Raw genomic sequence first — 23999 nt, forward strand, 5'->3', positions numbered from 1 at the left:
ATGAATGTACTACTTTGGGCATATTATCGCACAAGACCTCACACCCTCTGTTACAATGCTAAACTTGCCTTGTTAGTTCTTTTGTAGACACTAATACTTAGAAATAAATAATGCATGACTTGCTTCAGGATAAATAGAAAACCAACCAACCAACCAGCAAACAAAAACACAAACAAACAAACAATCAATCTAATTTGTGTTTCCATTACGTATTGTCATCTTGTACCAGTTCAGGGAGCTTTTCAATAATGAACAGTGATATTGTAAGACAGGTTACCTGCATATTGATTATATTTTATTAAGTAAAGAAGCTCTACATGGTCGACAGAAAGTGCAAATCCTGTTTTATGTTGACATGAACTACTATAATTACAGAGCTCTATGAATTCTGAGTGACCTTTCTCAAAATATTTGACTTCAAAAAGTTTGTATTTCAATAGATGTATTGACAGCTACCCATTTTCTGTTTTTCACTTCAAACTGTACATTTAAACAACAGTAAAAACACACACAGTAAGGTCAATTTATGTTTGTGGCTCAGATCATGATTCAGGCGGGCTTTGCCTGTTGGTAACTGCTGTGAACACATGAAATGTTCCCCGGCCTTGAGCGGCCTCAGGTGGTGACAACAAGTAACTACAAACAAAAACCTTCATATTTTGACAATGTCTGTGAGAAAAAGGGTCTATTAAACGGTTGGAGCCTCACCTCTAAAGGAGCCCTTTAGGGCCCCACAGAGCTGCAGCCTTGTATCAACTGAGGCCAGGGCTTTGTTCAGGGGCAATGGAAGTTATGATGCATAGAAATGACAAGCACGTCTTCACTCAAAATATTACACTTGTAAATATTAACTGTCACCATTCATATTTCATTGACTGCTTTGTCACTGTTGTTAAGACTCTAAAATGATGTTCACACGAGCCATGTATTATCACATGTTTATTTATGTTGTTGTTAATGACTGAAACCACTGGAGGGAGCCTTCGTTTTTTCCATCACAGAATCCAGAAATAACGTCAGTATTACAGTAACATCAGTGTTAACAGAGAAAGCAGGTATGTCTGATTTATACAGATTTAACTTCTTTTTTTTTTTTTTTTTTTTAAGATTTATTTTTTGGCTTTCTGTGCCTTTGATGGAGTGACAGGACAGTGGATAGAGATGGAAATCAGGGAGAGAGAGTGGGGAACGATATGCAGGAAAGGAGCCACAGGCTGCCTGCTTGGAGGGCCACAGCCTCCTGGGGGCGCGCACACTAACCACTGCGCCCCCAGCACCACAACAGATTTAATTTTGACACAATAACTGATATCACAAATGATTTATAATAATATGTATGTGGGTAATTATGTGAAGTTATAACACCTATTCCAAATGGGAAGTTTCTAAACTGCATAAAACTTTCTTAAAATAAAAGCAGCTATAAATGGTAGGAAGCTATTCACATAAAAAACATGTATTTAGTTTGTAAACTACAGCAGGTTTATGGCCATAAATCTGATCACAGCTCCATCAAAGCATCAACGGGATCAGGAAACAATGACTTTGCTGTTCATGATTAACAAACATTTTTCTTAAAACAAACTTAAAACCACAACAAGGATATTATGCAATATGCACGTGAACATGTAAAGTCCTGCAGGTTGATAATTCTCTTTTATTCATCATTTGACAGTTAAACAACTGTCTTCAAGCTGCCATCCAGTGCAGACTGAAAAATCCTTGTTTGTAGTTTTTGATTAATCAGGAGTAGTCTACTCTGTCATGCCTGTTTTCATTCCTAATCTCAAATTACTTTTAACAGCTGAAGAGTCATTTTTATTAAAACTACCTTAAGTGGGAATTTATTTCATATTTCAACATTTTGTTTGATGCAGAGCCTTTCTTCACTAAAAACACTCAGAAACCTCTGTGGAAAAGTTAAACTCTGAACAAACACTTTTTTCTCTCACTCTGGAGTGAGATCAACAAGCAGACTGTTTGCCAGTATCCTCCTTCAGACGGAGAAGAGAAATGTGAGCGATGCATTCAAATGTGATAACCCACGGAATGATTACACCCACTGCTGCCCATGCAGTAGAGACAGAATACTGCAAAACTTTCTCTCAGCTCCAAATAATGGTCTGTTATTACAGTAAGTGTTCCTCAGAATGTCACCAAAGCAAAGCTGTAAAACATTGCATTAACATTGGTAGTAGCAGATGGAGTTGGCTCAGTTGTTGCTGCATGCCATGCGTGGTGGAAAAGTCAGCATAAAGAGCAAGGACCAAGGAAAAGAGACTAAATGAACAATATAATCAGGCTGTGAACATCGGATAAAAACCATCGACATAATCTGATGAGACAGAGACCCTTTCTGAACAGGTGCCTCCAATACTCATAACTAAAAAAATGTATCCAGAACTTTTAAAAACAAAACTAGAATATGTTTGACTGCATAGAAAGATGGATGAAACCACCGGAAGTCAAGCCAAAAGATTTAGAGCTCCCCCCACATTCTTGCTGCAGTATAGGTCATAAACCCTGCCTCCTATATGATAGCAGATGAGCCATGGATAAAACTTTAAATTAAAATACATGTTGAATACACTTTTGTCAAATCTGCAGTCATGATAGTAAGTCATTTTTTAAGCTGATTTCAATCCAGGTATTCATTATTCTTACGTACTTACTTACTTACGTAGCTTCAAATAATTTGTAATGCGATAAAAAAAGCAGATGTTTTTTTATTTTTTATGGATAGCTTAAGTTAAATGTCTGCTTTGGTAAGCAGAAGGGTCAATTCATTGTCTCCATCTCTCAGGTACCTTCGAACTGACAGATCACCTATCACCATAGGTGTAGGAGACGTATCATCCATCAGTGTATGAACCAGGATAAAAAACGTTTATCGTTTTGCAAGGATTGCAATGAGGAAACTTTAATAGTACAAAAACAGATATGGTTTAAAGCTGTGTCAAGTTCGTTGAGTTTCAGTATAGTTCTATACATCACACAGGCTGATGCCCCCCCTCCCATATGAGTATGCTTGCTTTCTCTAACTCTGTGCTCTGAGGAGTTCTGTCATCTTTAAGTAGTCATTATAACCAATGGTTTCACTACATTAGACACTGGCATTAAAACTGTTGCCACTTAATGCCAATCATACCTCTGTGTTGTTGGAAGTCACAAATGTTGCCATGGCAATAGAGGATGGAGGAGCTCTTGAGCTCAATCTGCCAGAGGGAAACGGATTGAGAGACAAACACAGAGTGCAGAGCAGACAACTTAAAGCCAGATCAGTTTCTTCTTCAATTATACACAGACATAAAAAAGAGCAGTAAGGAATTGTAGACTATGTTTTAAAAGTGCTGTTGCCTCACAGCAAGAAGGTTTCTGGTTCAAATCCCCATCAAACAGGGCCTCTCTGTGTGGAGTTTGCATGTTCTCCCCATGCATGTGTGGGTTCTCTCTGGGTTCTCCGACTTCCTCCCACAGTCCAAAGACATTACTCGCCTGTAAGTGTGAATGTGAGTGTGGCTGGTTGTCTGTCTCCATTTGTCAGCCCTGTGATTGAATGGCGATCAACGACAGCTGACAGCCACCCGCGACCCCGAATAGGAAAATTAGTATAAATAAAGCATGACTTGCTTCAGGATGATGGATGCATGTTTTTAAGTAAAATTCTGTTGTTGTTGTTTTTTAAAACCTTTAAAAAGCAGCTCACTGGTTTTTGATAAATATGGTGTCAAATTACCTATTCAGGTAAAATTGGTTGAAAAATACCTGGAAACTTGTAAGCTGTTATTACAAATGTTCATCTTCTATAGGAAACATTAGATTTGGAGTGTAAAGGAACAGCCAGTGAAAGCATTTTAAACACAATAACACATTGTTCATGTTTTTTATATCAGGGAAGAATCAAAGTATGTGCCTCACTGAGTCTGTCTCAAGCTCATGTAATCTGACATTATACAACAGTGTCTACAGACTGAGTGGTACTTCCTTTGTCCATTTATGTTGATGTGTGACATCAATGGAGTTATTCCTCAATGTATCTATAATAGTTAGACACACAGGAAATACTAATAGTCATCAGTATTCATGTATTTGAAAGCTTATATTATACAACTTGAGTTTGAAAAGTTAGAGTTCAATTGAATTCCCTTCCTGCTCTACTTCCAGGTTTATGTGGAGAAACAACAACTTTTCTTGATTGTGAGACATAGACACCAAGAACGATTTTTGAATTAATTACAGATGGGTTAAAGGGCTAAAATGTCAAATAAACAGTATTGAGTAACAATGAGTACTGGCCCATTTTGAGCTCTGGCTCAGTTTACTGTGTTGGTCGTTTCTGTAGCCCTGAATATTTTTTTCCCCGGAAGTATCTCTAAATGACACATTTTATGTGACAGTATGAAATGTTTTTCTTCAAAGAATTATACTTTGTAAATCTTGTAAGCACATTATGATACATCATTAAAACTTCAAACTAAAACTCCGGTGTTTTGGAAAATTATGACTGATTTACAAATTGAAGCCATGACGTGCTTTATTGTACCACAGTTTAGACTAGAATGCCTCCTTAAAAAAAGTTATCATGATGTTGGAACATTACACTTTAACAGACAGAGCTTTGTGCAATAGGATGAGATAGACATTTAAAGGTTCAACCTGTTCAAGAAATTCATAGTAAAAACATTTTTTCCATGAATGAAAAATAAACAATATACTTTAAAGTTCATGCTAATGCTTGAGCATGAAGGCTTCATTGAAGAAAAACAAAACTATTGAAAGGAGTGAGTAACCACTAAGTATAAAAATATGTTTTTTTAATACTTTATTGACTGGGAACCTATGAAGTTCAGTATGGAGAAACAATATTGAAGTTTGAGTTAAACAATGTCAACATCACTAATATTCTGCATAATGAATGTAATTATAACATTTTCACAGCAACCAAAACAAATGATATACCAAATAGGTTTATCATAATCAGCATGGATCAACGGGTTTGTAAATTAGTCAGTTGACAGGTTTGATTCCAAAGTATTTTTATTAGATAAAGCTTGTGAGTCGACAGAACGAGACTGGATCATATTACAGTGCATCAGAGGCAGCTGTGGCTCAGTGGTAGAGTCTGTTGTCTTTCTACTTGAAGGTTGGGGGTTCAATCCCCAGCTCCTGTAGACACATGTCTGATGTGTCTTTGAGTAACCCCACGTTGCTTCTGCTGCTTCGTCGTCATTGTGTGTGTGTTATTGGTATGAATGGATTAGTTAATACTGATGGACACTTCACATAGCAGCCTCTGCCATCAGTGTGTGAATGTGTGTGAAATGAATGGGTAGCTGTGTAAAAGTGCTTAGAGTTGTCAGAAGACTAAAGAAGGCGCCATACAAGCTCAAGTCCATTTTCCATTTACCAAGTGGACATGGAATAAAATTGACTACATTAGTACTCTTATCTAGATAAAAAATTACTACAATTAAGAAGTGGAAAATATATTTCACAACACTAAACATTAAAATGTTCTTCTATAAACTGGTACAGTCTTGTGTTACCAAATGTAGCCCTTTTCCACTGCATTGACCGTATACAACCACACATAGCTTCTGCATCTGTTTCATGATAATAATGGATCAAAACAGACATAATGGAGCCAGACAAACTTGCAATGTGCTAAAATGTTCTTAAGTTCTTTTGGGCCAATTGCTGGCCTTGGTAGGTAAGATTGGGGAATTAACCTTGTGCACCAAATAGCACAAAAAAGACAGACTCGGTCTCACCACAGCACTTTCAGGGCATATATCAGGAATGTACATGTTTGTGGAAGATTTGGAAGATGATCACCATCACATAGCCACATATTAAAAGTCTGGGCTGAGTGTACAGAGAGGGCTGCTCCTACTTTGTGTTATACAGAAACTTCAGTGTTAATGATTTGAAACTGACTTGCAGTTGTACCTACAGAAGCCCTTTTTCATACCCAGAAGTAAACCCAGCTACTGAAAGGTTTTGGCAATATGTCTCTGCAGGAGAAAAGTTTCTTAAAGAGTATTTAAAATTGGCAGGATGACAATAACTTCCCTGAATGCAGGTCACCTGGGAGTGGCCGGGTTGCTTTTCTCTCAACTGGAAGGTCTGGGGTTTGATCCCCAGCTCCTGCATCCGCATTTCCGATGTGAAGTTGGGCAAGACACTTAACCAAAAGAAGCTCTTTCAAGCTGCAAGCTTGGATGCGTGTGAATGTGTATGAATGGGATTTGTCAATACTGATGGACACTTAATATAACAACCTCTATCATCAGTGTGTGAATGGGTATGACTTACGGTGCAAAAGCACTTTGAGTAGTCAGAAGACTAGAAAGCTCAACTCCATTCACCATTACCTGTGCTGTCTCATTAATGGGGATATGCTTCACTTGGAGTGACAGAGAAAAGCCAAAGAGGAGTATGTTTTGCCACGTCCTCTGTCCTTCCAACATGGACAGAGTCCTCAGAAGTCTTTATCCCAGCCGGACAGCTCATCAGGAGGCTCCTCTGTCTCAGGAGGAAAAATATCAAAATGACTGTGATCCAGCGGCCCCTTCAGCTGTGGACAAAGAAAATCATCATGAAATCATTACATTTGTCTGTATGGGGTCATTCTCAACATCCTCACTGGCAGAGCAGGATTTTCTTTTATCAGTGCACAGCCTCATCATGATAACAACTGGTAGAGCCACCAAATATCAAATACACTGAAAGTCTGAACCATAAGAAATCTCTATATGTTCAGTCAATGCAAAATGAACTGATTAACTTAAATGAAGGTATGATAATAATAAATTAGCTCCAAGCCAAACTTAACCACACCGACTTGTGTTTGTAGATACAGTTCAGTTATTTAAGCCTAGATCTAGCTGATAGATATGAATCTGAATAAGACACAATGGGCATTTATAACTACTAATATGCAAACAGAAAGTATAGTCCACCTATATTTTTCTTAAACTCCCACATGTTTAAAATATCAGTATGAGGAAATGTAATAATTTTATTACTTTCACGTTGGATAACAATGTGCTTATTCTGTCTTTATTAGTAAAGATTACTAATATTTTCTAGTTTTCCTTTCCTTTCGTTTTTGTTTTCATTTACTGTTCCTTTCTTTGTTTTTTTGTTTCTTTGTTTCTTTCTCTCTGTGGAGAGTTTTCAAGTTTTCACTCCAGCATGCTGTCTGTACTTCTCTGAAGTTGGTCAACGGTCATACGCACTTCTCTCCTAAGTGGAGACAGCAGCTTGTGGCGCCTCAGACCCTCCCAGTTAAAGCCCTGGAACCACCTACAATTTGAGGACACACAAAAAAATATTTTATTTGACACTGCAAAGATTCATTCTCCACTATTGCACATAAACAGATAGCATGATTACATGATTTTCACATATTCCTTATTCTGTGAACATTTGCACACTTGTTGAACAGTATGTACACCTCTTTTTTCACATTTATTTACTTCATGTACTTTATAAGTATATTTTTGATTATTTATCTTTCTTTTTAAAATTCTCCTTCTATATGTATCCACCACAAAACAACTCAAAAGCTAAAAAGAGCTAGGATAATACTAGCTAACAAAACACCTTGATGGACAGGCCAGTAGTTCTGGCTGTTGGTTTTGAAATGGAGAGTCGCTGAATCAGGTTTTGGTACGAATCAAAGTTAGGATATTTGGGGAGAAGCCACTTCCCTTTTCTTTGCCTTGAGCAAGGCACCTCAACAGCCAAGAGACTCTTTTATGTGTTAATATTTACAGTCTATGGTGCCTGCTAACCAAATCTGGCCAGCTCATTTTAACAAGCAGCACACCCATACACTTCTATTTAGAACATCACCAGATAACATTATCAATACAAAGTATGGTTGTTGGTGGTTCGATCCCCATCTCCTTAAGTTCACATGTCAAAGTGGCAATTCACTGAACCCCAAACCCCAGCAATGTTTGAGTATGTGTTAATTAGATTACTGGTAGGCACTTTCCATAGCATCCTCTAGCATCAGTGTATGAATGTGTGTGTGAATGCGGGAATGTGACATGTAGTGCTAAAGTGCTTTGAGTGATCAGAAAACTAAATGTACGTTAAGTACAGTCAGGATTAGAACTAAAGTGGTCATATCAGTACTTTGGAGTTTTTTATAGTTTAAAACTTAAATTAAAGGGAAAAAAGGAACAACTTAGAAAAAGGGCTGATTAAAAATAGAAAGTACACTTACTTGTGTTTCTTGATATCAATGATGCCATTCTTTTTGTTTCCCAACCTCTCTACTGGGTTGAGTCTGAGGGGGAAAAATACTATATTACTTTTCAAGGCTTGATAAACCTTGAGGTGCTCTGTTTGAAAACAAGCAGAGGGGAAACCAGAGCACAAACTAGATTAAATTAGTCTAAAACATTGCTTAATAAGCCATAGAGTAGCAGCACCACCACCAAACACAATTAGCTGCTGCCACATGTGTGATTACAGTATGACGAATATAAACAAACAACATCACTGTGACAGTTGTGCTTAGCTCTGGTTTAACAACATTATAATAAAATTATCAGTTAACAACACTGCCTGGTCTGATCCACACTACTTAATGTTCAATAATTCACTCATTATCTGTATAAATGAACAGCCACCGAGCTTTATTATCTCATATCTGATTGCACTTTCTGATTCACCGTACTTGCAGAGTCTCCTGATGAGGTCATCTGGACGCTTGCCTATTCTCTTGGGGAAGTCCACCTTCTCAATGCCATGGAGGACCATGGTGTAAATCTTTATGGGGTCTGAGCCAGTAAAGGGTGGACTGAAGGACAAACAGGCCTTTACATTTCTTATTCATTGCAAAGATAACAATCCAGACAACACAGTTAAAAAGCAGGGTTGGTTATTTTCTCCAGATATAGTTTTTAAGATTTTGGTTGAAATTGTTTTAAGTTACTATGAATTAGTAATTCATATGCTCTGAAAAAGGAACCAAGATAATCCATCATCTGTAGCAGTTGTAAGCCTGTACAACAGAATCAATAGTTCAAATACCTAACACAGACTGGGAAGTTTATGTATCTGACCGTGGAGCTAAATGACCATAAGGTGGTCCTCACTAGTACCTCACCCACAGGAAAAAGTTGTTTTTGTATTCAATGCTGTTAACCATTGGGTTACCTCAGGTGCAGTGTTTATATAGCCTATTGCTCATCCTCAATGTATTCCCTTGGTCATATTTGTTTAAACTGCTACGCTGATGACACTCTATTGTACATTCACATCACACCTGCCAATCATCTTTCGATTCCATCCAACCAGCCACCAAGACTGTGAAAAGCAGTCACTTTTCTTACTTACTTGCCCGTCAGCAGTTCGAATATGAGGATTCCTAAAGACCAGCAATCAGCTCCAAAGTCATGGCCTTTGCTCAGGATGACCTCTGGGGCCACATACTCTGGAGTACCACAAAAAGTCCAGGTCTTCTTTCCACGGCCAATTTTTTTAGCAAAGCCAAAGTCTGCCTGAGGAAAAGCAGATGAATAACAACTTTTTTTTTTCATTAAGATAGATACAGAATAAATAACACTCATATGAAGTACATCAGTACAACTAATATTTAGAAAAGTGGCTTACCATTTTGACATAGCCCTCAGCATCCAGTAGAAGGTTTTCAGGTTTCAGGTCTCTGTAGACGATGCCCATAGTGTGGAGGTAATCGAAAGCCTCTAAGACACAACCGGTACAGAACCTGGCTGTGGCATCATCAAAACAACTCCTGTCAGGTTACAAAGAGACCAACAATCACTAACATGATGTATTCAGTGCATCTACAAAGAGCAGACTAATCACAACTTAGGGTTCATTAATTGTGTTTTCTTTTAAGGAAAAACCTTTAATTTCAAACTATCCCTGTTATTAATAGAATAAATAAATGCAGTTATAAACACTGACAGTAATGACAATGCTCAACATAGTAAAGTCATAGCATGGACTAAACTGTTTGTTTTTTTGGTTTTCTGCAAGGGGCAGTAAAATTATCTTTTTGAAATCGTAGCTATTATTAGTAATATTATTAGTTAATTTCATCTTCCGCTCGTGTTTCTGTACTGTGGATTCTCCTCTCGACTGTTATTTCTTCAATTGGATTTTTATTTTGATGGACTTTTGTTAGGACATTTAAAAAACAGTAAGCTTTTGTTTTTGACTTTTGCATTTTTGTACATCTTTGGTTTAGTTATGCATGTGGGTCCTCCTCTTTGTTTTTGATACTCATGACTCAGAAAGTTTTTAAATTTGGCTAAACTACTTTGCATACCCCTCTAGAGTTTTAGCTAAAGTCAGGTGTAATTCACTCTGAATACCATTGTCTTGTCCTTTAGTCAGACTGAAAGACCTCTCTTGGATGTCACACAGTTTACTAATAAGTATCCCATACAAGATTTGATAACAACTCACTTAGTAGCATTCCAGTGTGACATGTTAAGTGTACCATTTTTGTCTGCAGATCAATGGATGTATGATTAAGCTTCTACACTTACAGACAGTTCATCACTAATAACTATTATTGTTTAGTTTTAAAAGACCCCACACCTGAAATATAAACCAGCTTTTAAGGAAATTGCCAGATTCAACCCCTGCAGCCTTGAACAGCTTCCAAAGCAATGAAAAAGTTCTATTAAGCTTTAAAGAGCGTGTGAAGAGCAGGAGGAAATCAAGTCTTTGTTGGACAACAGCTTTTATTTACTCATGGATGTGTGAGTACACTGTTTGCAGTGGTTGGCAACAGACCGGAAACTTTCGACCTCAGATGCCAGTGAGACGTTTTCTTTTAAAGCCGGTACTTAAATCACTCCTTAAATATGAAGCCACATAGTTTCATTGGTAGTTTTCATGAATGTATCTAAAGGACCTACACTCACATGTCCCGCAGCACAGTCCACAGCTCTCCCCCAAGACACGCCTCCAGCAGCATGTAGACGTACCTGTCATCCCGAAATGTTCGGAATAATCTGAAACACAAATACAAGGGCCTCTTTGTTTAAAACTGTTCTGCACTAAATCACAGTTTGCCTATAGAGATGAAATGCTACAAATTAACGTTACCAATGCTTCAGCCTTTTGCATAAAAAACTTTAGATACAGGCTATATATCTCACACTAAACTTTATAGCCAATACAGACTGGAATGTATATGATTTTTTTAACACTTAGACCAATAGAAAAAACAAACCAGAACATATGATAGCTCTGAACTGATAGGAAAGAAATCAAGTGAGAACTGTTGTATAGTTGGAATTTACAGGAGTGCACTTCACATTTAAGCTGAACTTTTCTCTCGGACTGACAGTCAACAGACTGCTTGAACAAGGCCTTTTTTCCCTTAGAGTCACAGTCCAGATAAATCTCAGTGTAGTGGTTAGCAGCATTCTCACAGCAGGTTCCTTAGCAACTCCTCTGAGAAACCAACACACTGACCAGTCCCAGTTTTATCTGCTTGTTGAGAGTACAATAGGTTTTGTGGATTGATCCTTTGGCTAAGTTACCCATTCTTTAACCTCTTTTGTTCAACATCTACATGCACCCACCAGAGAAGGTTATAAAAAAACACTAAATACCAGAACATAACATTGCAGAGTCACAATATGGTTACTCATAAATACATATAATTGCTGTTTGTGGATTGAAGAAACCTGAATGTGTGTTTTGCGTGTCCCACACCTGATGATGAACACTGAGTTTGTTAGCTGAAGAATGTTTTTCTCAGAATAGATATGCTCCTGCTGTCTGGTGTCCACAATGTGCTTCTTCTTAATGCACTTCAGTGCAAATGCGGTATCCTCCTCCTTCAGCTTCACCTTAGAAACAGAAAACAAGAGCTTACTGAGCAACGTCACTGAGAGATACTAGAAATACATATAACATACTAAATATTACTATATAACACCAACTAAACATTGGCCATTAAATACTGATACTAGTCTACTAATTGTTGGAAGACAACTTCAGCCTGTTATCCACTAAATTAAGTTGCAATACTTTTAACAATCTTTTTTACTTTGATTGATAACCCATCAAGTCGCTCATTCTGAGAGTTAAAAATGTTTCCTAGTAACCTCATTACTACTTGTCCCTCTCTACCAGAAACAATGTTTACATTACACTGCAAATAGATCTTAATAAAATAAATATGAATACTAGTTTGGCCAAAGAAAAACATCAGCAGTCCAAGTAGATACAATACAATACGTTATAAGAAACAAATTAGATATGTGCTATAAATGTGATTCGTCATGGTAAGGTTAGATTCTTTACTACATGGTATGTGTACTAAGTTATATGATACAATATGTTAGATACATGATATGATATAATACAATAACATACAGTACGATATGATACGATACTATGTGATCTGATGATACAATATGACACAAAGACGATACGATAAAATCCTACACAACACGACGAGACACGATATGATATGCTTCAGTAAGATTTGACAAACTTTGTGGCCCCTGTAGGGACTTTGTCTGGGACTCAAATACTGCACCAAGTTAAGCTTAATGAGTATTAATGTTTTTTTTTTTAAACAAACACATGACACATTTTGAGAATAACTATTAGCTCTTGGTAACCTCATTATCGCTTGTATGTCTGTTCCAGAATTATTGTTGACATCACACTGAAATAGATCTTACCCAAAGATAAATTTTTATGTTAGGGTTTGGTATGACAATAACTTCAGCTGTCCAGATAGATACAACACAATATGATACTAAAAGAAACGTTCTGATTTAATGTGTTGTGATATAATGCGGTTCATCACAGCAAGGTAAAGTTCTACATGGTACTGTAGGGCAGTGGTTCTCAACTGATCGACCCAATAATGGGTCACAAAGCCGTTTTGAGTGGGTCGGGAATGGAGAAAGGAACATTGATTTCTATTACATTTGTGAATCTTATTTTTTTATTTGTGGATTTGTTTTACATTCATAAAGAATGAAATATATTTCTGTGTGCATTGAAATACATTTGTGAATCCTTATGTGTGCATTCGTGAATATTGAGACTGATCTAACTCCATATAAAAAGGGCTGACTGATAAAATGAAATAGTAGTGATATTGTTGTTTATGCAGCTCACCAGCTCCACTCGTCCAAATCCTCCCATGCCCAATGTAGCTATGATCTCAAGCTCCTGGAAAGGCTGGTGTGGAGGCAGCAGGCTGATCCTCTCCCTCAGCCTCCTCAGCTCCTGAGCCTCTGCAGAGTCAATCTGAGGTGAGTAAGGCCTACGCAAGGAACAACACAGGACAACAGTTACTGAGCAATTCTCGTTATCAGGCCTAGCAGGGATAATCTGCAAAAGATAACTTCAAGTGAACAAAGCAGCACTCACAGAGCATTTCTCCTCTCATCACACCTGGAGAGCTCTTCCACATATTCTTTGAGGTAAGCCTGAAGCTCCTCATAAGTTCCCACCATTTGGTTGAAATTACTGATGGGAGTAAGAACAACTTGAGTATAAAAAATGCTTTAACTAGCAGTTTAAAGCCTCCCTAATTTACGCCATTGGAATAATTTGTCACAGAAATGAAGGAATAATTTGCAATCACAACAGAAAACAAAAAATATTTCAAATGTTTTCAAAATAAATCATCCATTATCATCAGTTGTAAATTAACTGTATAACACTTAACTAAAGGGTCTGTTACAGTGGTCAAACTTAGGTTACAACATGCCATTTAAACAACTTCCAGCTACTCACTCTCTGTCCACCACCAGGCAGTGTGTGTCGTTCTCATTGCAGATGATGTTTGCAGAACGCACATCCTCACTGCAAACAAACATGTACAGTTCAGTCAACCACACACAGCCCAAAACTGTACAAAATATGTACACACACTCATTTCTGCAGTGTGATGAGGCATGTCTTTGTTAGAACACAAGTGATTGAACATCCCACAGCATCAAGCGGAATCGAACATACTGATGGTGAGTGTGTTCATGTCACACAGCTGTGTTATATGTACTGCTGCTGTCTGTGGGTTGAAGGCACAGTATGTTCTGAATGTCCTGGAGTACATTTAGTAAAATCCCACAACAGAGATCCAGCTGTTACAAATGTTCTGTTGTCTCTTTATTCAGTCACAAAATATAGTCAAGTCAAGGAATCCAATTCTATGGAAACATGTTGGTTAACTAGCTCAACTGCAAGATAATCATTTAATGTAAGCCAAACTCAAGGCTTCAAAAGGGCAAACTTATGAGTGGTCAAGGTGGCAACATACATTATGTATACAGCGTATGGTTGTGTCTTCAAGTCAAAGCACACTGGACAAGCCAGTGCACCACATTAACTGTCATTCATTCATCTTTGTAAATGTATGTTCAAGAACAAATAAAATAGTTAAAGGTAAGATATCATGAAAAATACACTCCACGATGTTTTTCAAGCACTAATATGTGTCCCTTGTCAGTCTGCAAACCCCCTAATTATGAGAAAATGACATCCTCAACATCTTTTCCCTGCTCCACTAGTCAAAAAATGTGTGCTCAAACAGGCTATTTGAAGGGGGAGGGGTTACTTCCCTTTGTGATGTCACAAAGGGAAGTAACCCCTCCCCAGGTTGGTGACACTCCCATAGCTAGGTGTTTGTTCTCACCCTCTGTGTCTGCCTTCTCACCTAAAACATTTGGACATGGTGCAGGAAAGCTGAGCCACCCAAACCCTTCCAGAGAGCGGTGTGGTCAGACACAGCTCATTGCATTTAAAGCTACAGAAACAGCCTGTTCTGAACAGGGCTGGAGAAGAGGGGTTTATAGGCATGATCAAATACAGGATCAGAGTGGATTTAAGAAACTGAAAATAATTATTTTGGGCTCTGAGACTCATTTAAACTTTTTGAAAGGAGTATAATATGTGGCCTTTACATATCAATGTTATATCTTGGATTTAAAATTCCTCTGCTGTATCCTTAGTCATGAATGGAGTTGTGGTTTGTACCTGATCAGAGCTTTCTCTCCAAAATAGTCTCCAACTCCCAAAGTCTTGATTTCCTGTGGTTCAGCAAACCCCTCTGTGCTCTGAGTGACAATGACCTACAGACAGAAAGCAATAGAAGGGGAACACTCACGACCTTTCTTCAACTAATAAGTAAGCCATAACCTAATGATGTGTAGCACAGAAAATGTTGAGGTTACATCAGGAGAGCTCCTGTCAGGATGTCTGGTGAATTCAAACAATAAATACATTTACGCTGCTCTGCCTCATGTGAAACCTCAAACTGCAAATTCTTCAGTATACAAGTGTAGTCTGTAAATCACTCCTAAAAAAAAAATACTGAGCTATGATTGAAAATGCACAAGGCTGAATTTTTGCTGTATCCCATTTAAGTTTCAACAGATCAAAGTCACAGACTGTGGGGTGGCAGATTGATTCACATATTAACTGTAGCATCTACATTGCGGACGTGAGGTCTATAAACAGTTGGTTGCAACAAATTGCTTTTCAGTCAGTCATCTGTTGCAAATAATTTTAGTATGTGTAGGTTGTGCTGTAGAACATTTACCTGATGATAAAACTATACAGAAACCAAAAGTAAAACACATTATGTGAATCTAACTTTTGAAATAATGTCTCCTGTTTGGTCCAGGTACTTCATGGACAACGGCAAGACCACCAGAAAACAATAATTTGACCTTTTTATGATAAATTGAAAACATATTTGATAAGATTTAATGATTGATCGGGTCATTTTTCACCTTAATGGGGCTGAGCAAACCTTCCTACCCATTCTTGGTTTGGTTATCACATAGTTAACATGATTCAGCTCCAAAGCCTTAATACTCAGGAATGTTAGAATATTTAGAAATATCAAACCTCTGATATAGCATGTTTGGAAAGATTGTTTGGATATCTCACCTCTCCATTGGCGATGATAAAAAACGTGTTCCCTTCTTCACCTTCTCGAATAATATACTCCCCTTTTTCAAAACAGTCCTGCAAACACAACAGGTCAGTCAATATATTTTCCACTTTCATAATCTGAGTTGACATTAAGTCAGAGCAGGAAAAAGAACTGGTAAGAGACACTTTCTTACCACTTCTAGACAATCAACAATCCTGGCCAGTTTCTCTTCAGGCAGTCCTCTCAGCAGAGATACACTTCACGAGAAGAAAAACACACACTCATTGAAGCTGTCGGGATTGGTTATATAAAGAGCAAAAGAAGAAAATCAAACTCTTTCTGTCTCAATTCAGCTACTGTATTAATGACCATATTTTCCTGAGATGTCTTATCTAATAGCAACAAATAATTATATATATAACTATTGTTAAAACTTAATGAATAGACTAACATTCTCTTTATTTACTTAATAGATTCTCAATCTTATCTTATCTACAGAATACACTTAGGCCTATTATTAAAATCAGAACAACTTGTCTTTGTTTTACTCATATGGGTTAATTTAAGGCTATGTGTAAAACAAGCAAGTAATGGCTTGAAAAGATTCCTTCAAGTGAAACAAATCCACAGTTTTCAGACTTTAAGGAAGTTTGTTGAGATAATGCACAACAACCAATTTTTCCTGACAGTTTATCAACCCGGACATTTTCCTGGTCTGCCTGCTCGTCAATAAGATTTTAGCTGTAGGAACAAGATATAGAAACTCAAACCTCAGTGAAACCTGCACTTATATCATTTAGCACTAGCCCACCAAGCATACAAGAGTACCTTTCTGCCCTTCTCACTGAGCATTCAGTATCTAGTGGCATTTTAGTTTTATAGCCTACACATTCACATCAAACCATATAAATACAGCGAGGTCCTACTAACTGGCAAAAAAGGTTCAATTATGTCTTATTTGTCACTTTATATCCTGACCCTAAATGTTTTGGTTGTTGAAAAGGGAAATCCTATGAACAATAATAAGAATCTAAATAACTAAATGTTAACTTCCATATCATAAGACGTAACCACAGGATGACTCGATGATTGTCAACATTAACATAGTCTAAATCCAGCCCATCAATGACAATATTTATATTGATGCCTTTAAACAACAGCTTATGCATTGCATTGACTAAATCCCTTTTATTGAATCAGAAATATAATGGTAACCTCAGTGGATATTGTTTTTTTTTTTAGTTCAGAGAAGGCACATAGAGCCTTCTGTGTGAGCGTTTACCTGCGCAAAAAGCTGAAGTACTCTTCATGTCGGGCCTGTGTGGTCCTCATCATGATGGTCTGAAAAGTCTGACGGTCCAGAACCCAGATGTGAGACTGGGACACAGCTGGATGAGAGCGGAACAATTAACAACTCATTAGCCACATTGTTTTATCACTAAGGAGAAGAGTGAGGGGTCCTTCTTAATGCACTGGGTTATGTCATGGTGAGGAGATACATGTGTTTCCCGTCCTCATAAATCACATGAAATTGTAAGAAAAAATCAAAAATCTCCATTCTGTTAAAAAAATACGTTTTGGTTCTTCTGCATACATAACATCACCACCGTATGAAATTGCTGGACTGGACTAGCTTGTATGTTTTTATCAGAGATATAATTCAACTTTTAAAAAGGTGTGCTGTAATAAAAATACTTAAATAAGAGTATTTATACCAAACTCATGCCATGGACAACTTGGGCATGTAGGTGAATTTAGCAGTATGTTAGGATGCAAAATAAAACCCATTTATCTTTAGTATGCATTTTATTGTTTTAGGTCACAACATTTTCCCTTTCAGTAGCCATTTTAAAGAAAAGTTTTTTTTTTAATAATGATTTGATAGTTTTAGTACAGTCACACAATTTTATGTGTTTAACGATAAGGGAAGTAACCTTTATGTTTAGCTTGGTTTCTTCTCGGCCTACTGAATGTGTGAGACAATTGATATTGTTCAGAAGCAGCTGCAGCATTATAATAAATTATTACCACTTTGCATGTGGGGAAAATGATTTGTAAGCAATAACCATATTCTGTACGTTATACACATTTGGGCGGTTGTGGCTCAGAGTCGATTGGTCTTTTAACTAGAAGGTATACAGGGTTTCGATCCCCAGCTCCTGCAGTCATATCCAAGTGTCCTTGAGCATGGCAATACACCCCAAGTTGCACCTGCTGCTGCATCATTGTGAATCTGTATGACTGAGATTAGTTAAGACTGATGGACACTTTACATAGCAGCCTCTGACATCAGTGGGTTAACATGGTTTGAAAAGGGGAATTTGATCTGTGGTGTGAAATGAGCTTAGAGTAGTCAGAAGACTAGAAAAGTATCAAATATATATTTAATGTTGCCCTTTGAGAATTATCATCTGCTCATGCACCATACAGTGGGTAGGTGTGTTACACATGATATGGACATGCTTGTCAAACACAATACATTTGACACACAAGCTCCAGGGAGAGTATGTAATCCCAGAGGTGATACATCACCATGACTGAGTTTACCTTGAATAAGAAAAAGAGCTTTTTTCTTACTCACATTTAATTGTTGCTGTTCTCTTACAGTTGTACAGGATGGCCAGTTCGCCGAATGCTGTGCCAGGCCGCATCTCCCCCAAAAGCTTCCCATTCTGGATAACCTCTAGCAAGCCCTCTACAGTGAGGAAAACACAGACATGCTTTAAAGTAACTTTAATGTTGTGGTAAAAATGAAAATGTTTATTATCTTTGTACAATATCAACTGCTTCCCTGATCTATCAGTCTAAACTTGCCCCCCCTTTGGCTCTCAACAAACCAATAGTGACTTTTGAAAAACCTGAGTGGATTAGAGTCCATGATTCTGGAAGGCAATCCAATTTTGTTTTTTCTGTCAAATTGTATATTTTTTATTTGTCTTAGATTTTCTACCAGACAGTAGCCCTCGCAGTAGTTGTCACAAAGAGGCCCTTCCTATAGGTGTGTAACTTGCATCCATATTGTGTAGCTTCTGCTACTTAGTAAATTACCCAGTACCTTTAATTGTTTCAATTCAAGCCTTTTGTTACTTCTAAATGTAAAATATATACAAACACTTCAACTGTAACTTAAAACTACATTAACATACAGATTAATTTGATCCTGCTAATCGCATGCTAAAGACTTTTGCAAAGTGCTATTTGGGTTGAATTTGCTCATTCCACCATCCAAAATGATTTTTTTCAAAATCTAGTTGCTATAGGCCTACTTACATGTATTTTAACATGTAATGAACAAAATGACATTACGCCACACATTGTGCTGAGCTGACCTGCGAGGACATAGAGGTAGTTTCCAGGTTCCCCCTCTTGGATGACCAACTGGCCCTCAGTGTAGACCTTCTCATACATACAGTCAACCATCTCCCTCATGTGCTGAGCCTCCAGCTTCTTAAGGAAGTCATTTTTCATGATTGCACTGTTGATGAGCTTCTTGGTGCTGAGATGGAGAGCGGAAACAGAAACAAAGCGTGACAAAGTCAAATAAAGTCAATTAGCCTGTTTATGCTCCAGAGCCCGACCGATTAATCTGCAAGATAATATCTGCCGATATTAGTTTATCCATTAACTATGGTATCGGCTAATTTTATCGCAGATTTTTGCCGATATTACTCGATGTATTCACTATTCAAATGTCATTTTATTTGAGTATCATTGTATTACACTAGCAGTTCTCTTTCTGGCTGTCACCAACAGAGTGTGCTATACAGATAACAACAAGCATCATCACATTTCAGAGTGTCAAGCGGTGATGTACGTACATGGGCAGTTACTTTCTAGTTGAGTGACCATCTCGTCTTCATTATAAATCTTTTTCACAAGTGTTTGATAACTCCATTTAAGGGATCAACGCAATAAATGTGTCTATCTAAATCTATTTAGCTCTACAGATTGAACATGTCGTAGATAGATATCGGTCAATTTATCGGTATCAGATTTTTTTCTCCCCCCAATATCGACATCTGTATATTTGCCCCAAAAATCTCATATCGGTCGGGCCCTAATATGCACCCAAATTGGACTAAAAAATGTACTTTCTTATTATTAAGGTTAAATGCCTGTTTGAAATAAAAAGAAGAAGAATCATATTTTCTCTGTGTTCAGATTAAAGAGCATTAGTTGTTGTTACTGTAGACCTCTCCTAGTCATTTATCATACTCTGAATTTGATACTGGAATTAGCTTCATTTTTCAAAAACATATCTGATACTATATCAGCGCTGGTTCTCAACAATTTTAATCAGACATTGTCACTAGACTGATAAAGCTTTGCATATCTGGATCCTAGGTTAGACTACTGCATTAATTGTGCAGTTTCAATTTATTTGCAGATTCCCTTGAGACTGTTTTTTGTGAATCACTGATTAGCACATCACACGGATAATTTTCTCTAGCATTCAGTGAAGTAGCGAGCTGAATGGATCTTAGAGTAGTGGGCAAGGGAGGCAGCAGAGGTTGTGTAATTGAAGCCCATAATGACCCACCCCCTGCATTTTGATTCTGAGGCCTTTTGTTTCCCTCCATTTCTATTATGCTGCCATGCTAATAGAGCCTTTTAGATGTCGGTGATATTACAAAGGCTCCGCAGTGCTCTCCCGCCCTCCTGCCAATGATATCTATGGGTAGAACATGGTTAATCCAACTGTTTAAACAATGCAACAGTTGTCATACATTTGACACAATTGAAGAACTTGGTGTATTTAATTAAGGTTAAATATATCCCCCTATTAAAACGGATGTATTTCTTTGTATTTTTTGAATTCCCAGCAGACTGATTTGTTTACTGCTGGGATCATATTATCACCAGCATGTAAGGCTACAGCAGTGAGCTCAATCAAGCAGCAAAGATGGGAGGAGAAGAGACGTCTGGCACTTCCAGGCAGGGGTGTCTTGTCAATTCTTAAAACTGAAAGAGCTTCTGGCACATTTTGCAATGTCACTCCACTCTTACTCTGTCTGACATTTCCTACTGTATATCATAATTTTTTATGATATTCTCAACCTCAGAAAAAGGATTGTTAGACCAAATTAAGAACGTGTGGACATTTGATCCCAGACTATGAGGTTGATATATTTTTGTGCAAAATCAATCAATGGCCTGGAATGAACATGTTTAGCTTTAGTCACTTTCAAGTCTACAGAGTCTGTGTTTCTCATTCAAAGCATACATTTCTGTCCGGTTTCCTCTTAACTTACCCTGAATCTTTGCGGATGGTCTTGGCGATGGAGATGCTTGTCGCCCTGCCCCCTCCACAGAAGTTTTCTGAGGTAGGTTCAGCAGAGACGCCCTCTTTTGCTTTGAGCCTGCGGTGGACCTCCACAGCTACCTTGTGGAAGCGGTTTGACCCCTGGTTGATGACACTGAAACGTCGGTGGTGGCACAAGGCTGGCGAGGAGCAGCACAGGCTGTTGTAGCCAATAGCATCCTGGAGCTTGTCAATCTGGGAGATCTTGGCTTCCAGTTCCCTCTGGAGATTCCATAACTGAATCTCTTGGACTCTGAATTCTTGGTTCCGATGTGCCAGCTCCGCCTCCAGGTGAGCAATCCTCATCCTGAGTAAAAGAATGCGTTTAATCTAATATGAAAAGACAAATATCCAGATGTTGACCTGAGTTTATGTCAACTCTTAGAAAGAATAAAACTCTTCTTTCTCAGATTGAAAATATATTGGATGTAGTCCTTAATAAAAAAAAGAAACATCATTCCCTACAACACAGTTCCCATGTTCATTCACAAACCTCCAACACGGTAAGGTGGCGGTTCACCACCTTGTAATCTCCCAACTATTTCAGAAAGGTAAAATAAGTTGCACAATTTGTAGGATAGAGTTCACATTCTCTACCCATTCCCGACCCAACTCGGCTCACGTCCACAGCTAAGTGTACAGAATACAGATACACTCACACAGATAGATCACCGCTTAGAAACGGCAAACAGCTGCTCGGGGGAACCAGCAGAAAATGTATATAATTGTCAGTATCAAAGTGTTTTAATCTGTGTTTTTAGGGATCCTAACACTAAATACACTGCTTTAAAAAAGACTATAACCTATTACATGCTTTTGTGCATATCTGAACAGATTTCTTTCATTCAAACAACTTAAAACTTTAATTATTAAAGCGAAAAAGATGTTGGGTTTTAGTAGGGCTCTGGTCCATAAATACAGTTACTAAGAGGGTCAGTCAGGCTTGATTTTTTGGGCCCAATCTGTGCTCTAGTGTAGGGCTCACAGTTAGGTATAGGTAGGCTACTCAATTAACAATCCGTTTTCCACCATGGTGTCATGAGTTTGCTTCTAACCTGAGTTCTGTCTCCAGGCCAGTAGGGTCCAGGTGGATGGAGGCCAGGCAGCTGTTCTCCTCAGCCTTTGGGGCTTTTATTGAACCGTTGCCCATGGCCAGGCATTGGCTGGCCACCATAGGAAAAGCCCTCAGGTCAAACTCACACCAGTGAAGGCGTCCTTATCTTCTTTTATACCTCCAGTCTTCAATGCAAACATATTTTATGGATAAAAATGACCAATAGGCCTACTTATCAATTAATAATGGCTCAGGATGAACACGTTGGCAGCTTCTACTTCTTACAGTGTTTTCTTTGATCAGCCTATGCTACTACAAACTCAGTGCTCATTGACAAAAAAAGCAATAGGCTATAGATCATATAGCTAAGACACTGCTGTCAAAGTGATGAGGCATCTCATTGTAGCTGAAAAACTCACCGGCACCATCTGTTGGTTAAATAATTGGGACATTTATCTTACAGAAAAAAAATCACTTTAGATTGGACTCAAGATTACCACATATCATATTATAAAATAAGGAGATATGGCTTTATAAAATGGGCAAATGGGTTTTTATTTATGTTGTTATCATCTGCCATAACTGTAACAATACTCAGGTTAATGTATTAGTGTTGCTAAGCTTCTCAAATAAACAAAATCTTCCAATCTACATCATCTAGCTGCCTTTTTTTTCTTTTTTACTTTTGATCAAATCATCTCTTAATCATTTCATCAACAAAACTAGCTATGCATACACATGTGCACCATCCTGGCAAGTTTATCATATTGACCATAAACCCAAGTCCCAATCCAGGTTTTTGAAGAATGCAGCCTTCAGTTTAACCAAAATTCATTGTCTACTTAGGAAGAAATAGAATTATGCATTACTTACTCACAGAGCTGCTAGGAAATGTGTTGAAAATGATTCTCTTGATGCTGTAAAGGACCGACTCACTGTTGCATCCTTCCACTATAAATCAGCGGAGTCTTATTTGGTTGCAGTCGAGAAGCACACTGACATCCATCTGAACTGGAAGAGCTCCTGCACCGTTCTCAAGTGTGTCAAGAAGTGGATCTTCTGATAATGTGGAAGTGTCTGGCGACCCCTGGTGGTCTTGTGGTGTATGACATAATGAGAGCGCGCGCGCGCGCGCGCGTGTGTGTGTGTGTGTGTGTGTGTGTGTGTGTGTGTGTGTGTGTGTGTGTGTGTGTGTGTGTGTGTGTGTATGTATGTGTGTGTGTGTGTGTGTGTGTGTGTGTGTGTGTGTGTGTGTGTGTGTGTGTGTAACACAAACTCCACCTGCTTCTCATCCTTAAACAATATTTATTGTCTTTGGGTTTTGCATTTGCTTCTTTTCTGATTGGTTATTTTCTTCTGCAAAATTCTGAACTACGTCCAATCAAATTCAAGTAACGTCCAAAACTATGTACAATCAAAATATGTTAACTATAAAAAAAAATAACACACCTAGTTCATTTAAAAAACAAAGCAAGCCACTCACATGTATTGTTTCAAAGGGTCATCCTTGGACTAACATCAGCCCTATTAAACAGTTTAAGAACAGTTTAAGGTAATCTTGCTTGGGCTTGCTGTCGGACAGGCATAATGAACCTTAATTTTTCTGCTAATATCTCCCAGCATAAGCAACCTTCCACTAAAGATAACCCTTAAGGAAAGCTGTTGCCACCAAAGATCAGATCTAGACAGATCACTGGACCCAACAGGAGAAAATTCCTCTGTGAGAGACGCCA

The 23999-nt window shown here is 38.0% G+C and overlaps 1 protein-coding gene across 1 annotated transcript; it reads right to left on the reverse strand.

Moving 5' to 3' along the window:
- Positions 1 to 4516: 4516 nt before the first annotated feature.
- Positions 4517 to 23276, reverse strand: LOC132975737 (cGMP-dependent protein kinase 2). Its single transcript, XM_061040500.1, has 20 exons — positions 23140 to 23276; positions 22268 to 22451; positions 21163 to 21519; positions 19240 to 19406; positions 18492 to 18605; positions 17193 to 17298; positions 16104 to 16167; positions 15925 to 16002; positions 15007 to 15101; positions 13768 to 13836; positions 13399 to 13497; positions 13144 to 13291; positions 11719 to 11855; positions 10920 to 11009; positions 9634 to 9775; positions 9358 to 9521; positions 8696 to 8818; positions 8240 to 8302; positions 7242 to 7308; positions 4517 to 6577 (listed from the first exon to the last, which is right to left on the reverse strand). The coding sequence occupies exons 2-20, from the start codon at positions 22384 to 22386 to the stop codon at positions 6482 to 6484; spliced, it is 2298 nt and encodes a 765-aa protein (XP_060896483.1). The 5' UTR covers positions 22387 to 22451; positions 23140 to 23276; the 3' UTR covers positions 4517 to 6481.
- Positions 23277 to 23999: the final 723 nt, after the last annotated feature.

This window comes from Labrus mixtus, chromosome 6, assembly GCF_963584025.1.
Source record: "Labrus mixtus chromosome 6, fLabMix1.1, whole genome shotgun sequence".
In the NCBI taxonomy this organism is placed as follows: Eukaryota; Metazoa; Chordata; class Actinopteri; order Labriformes; family Labridae; genus Labrus; species Labrus mixtus.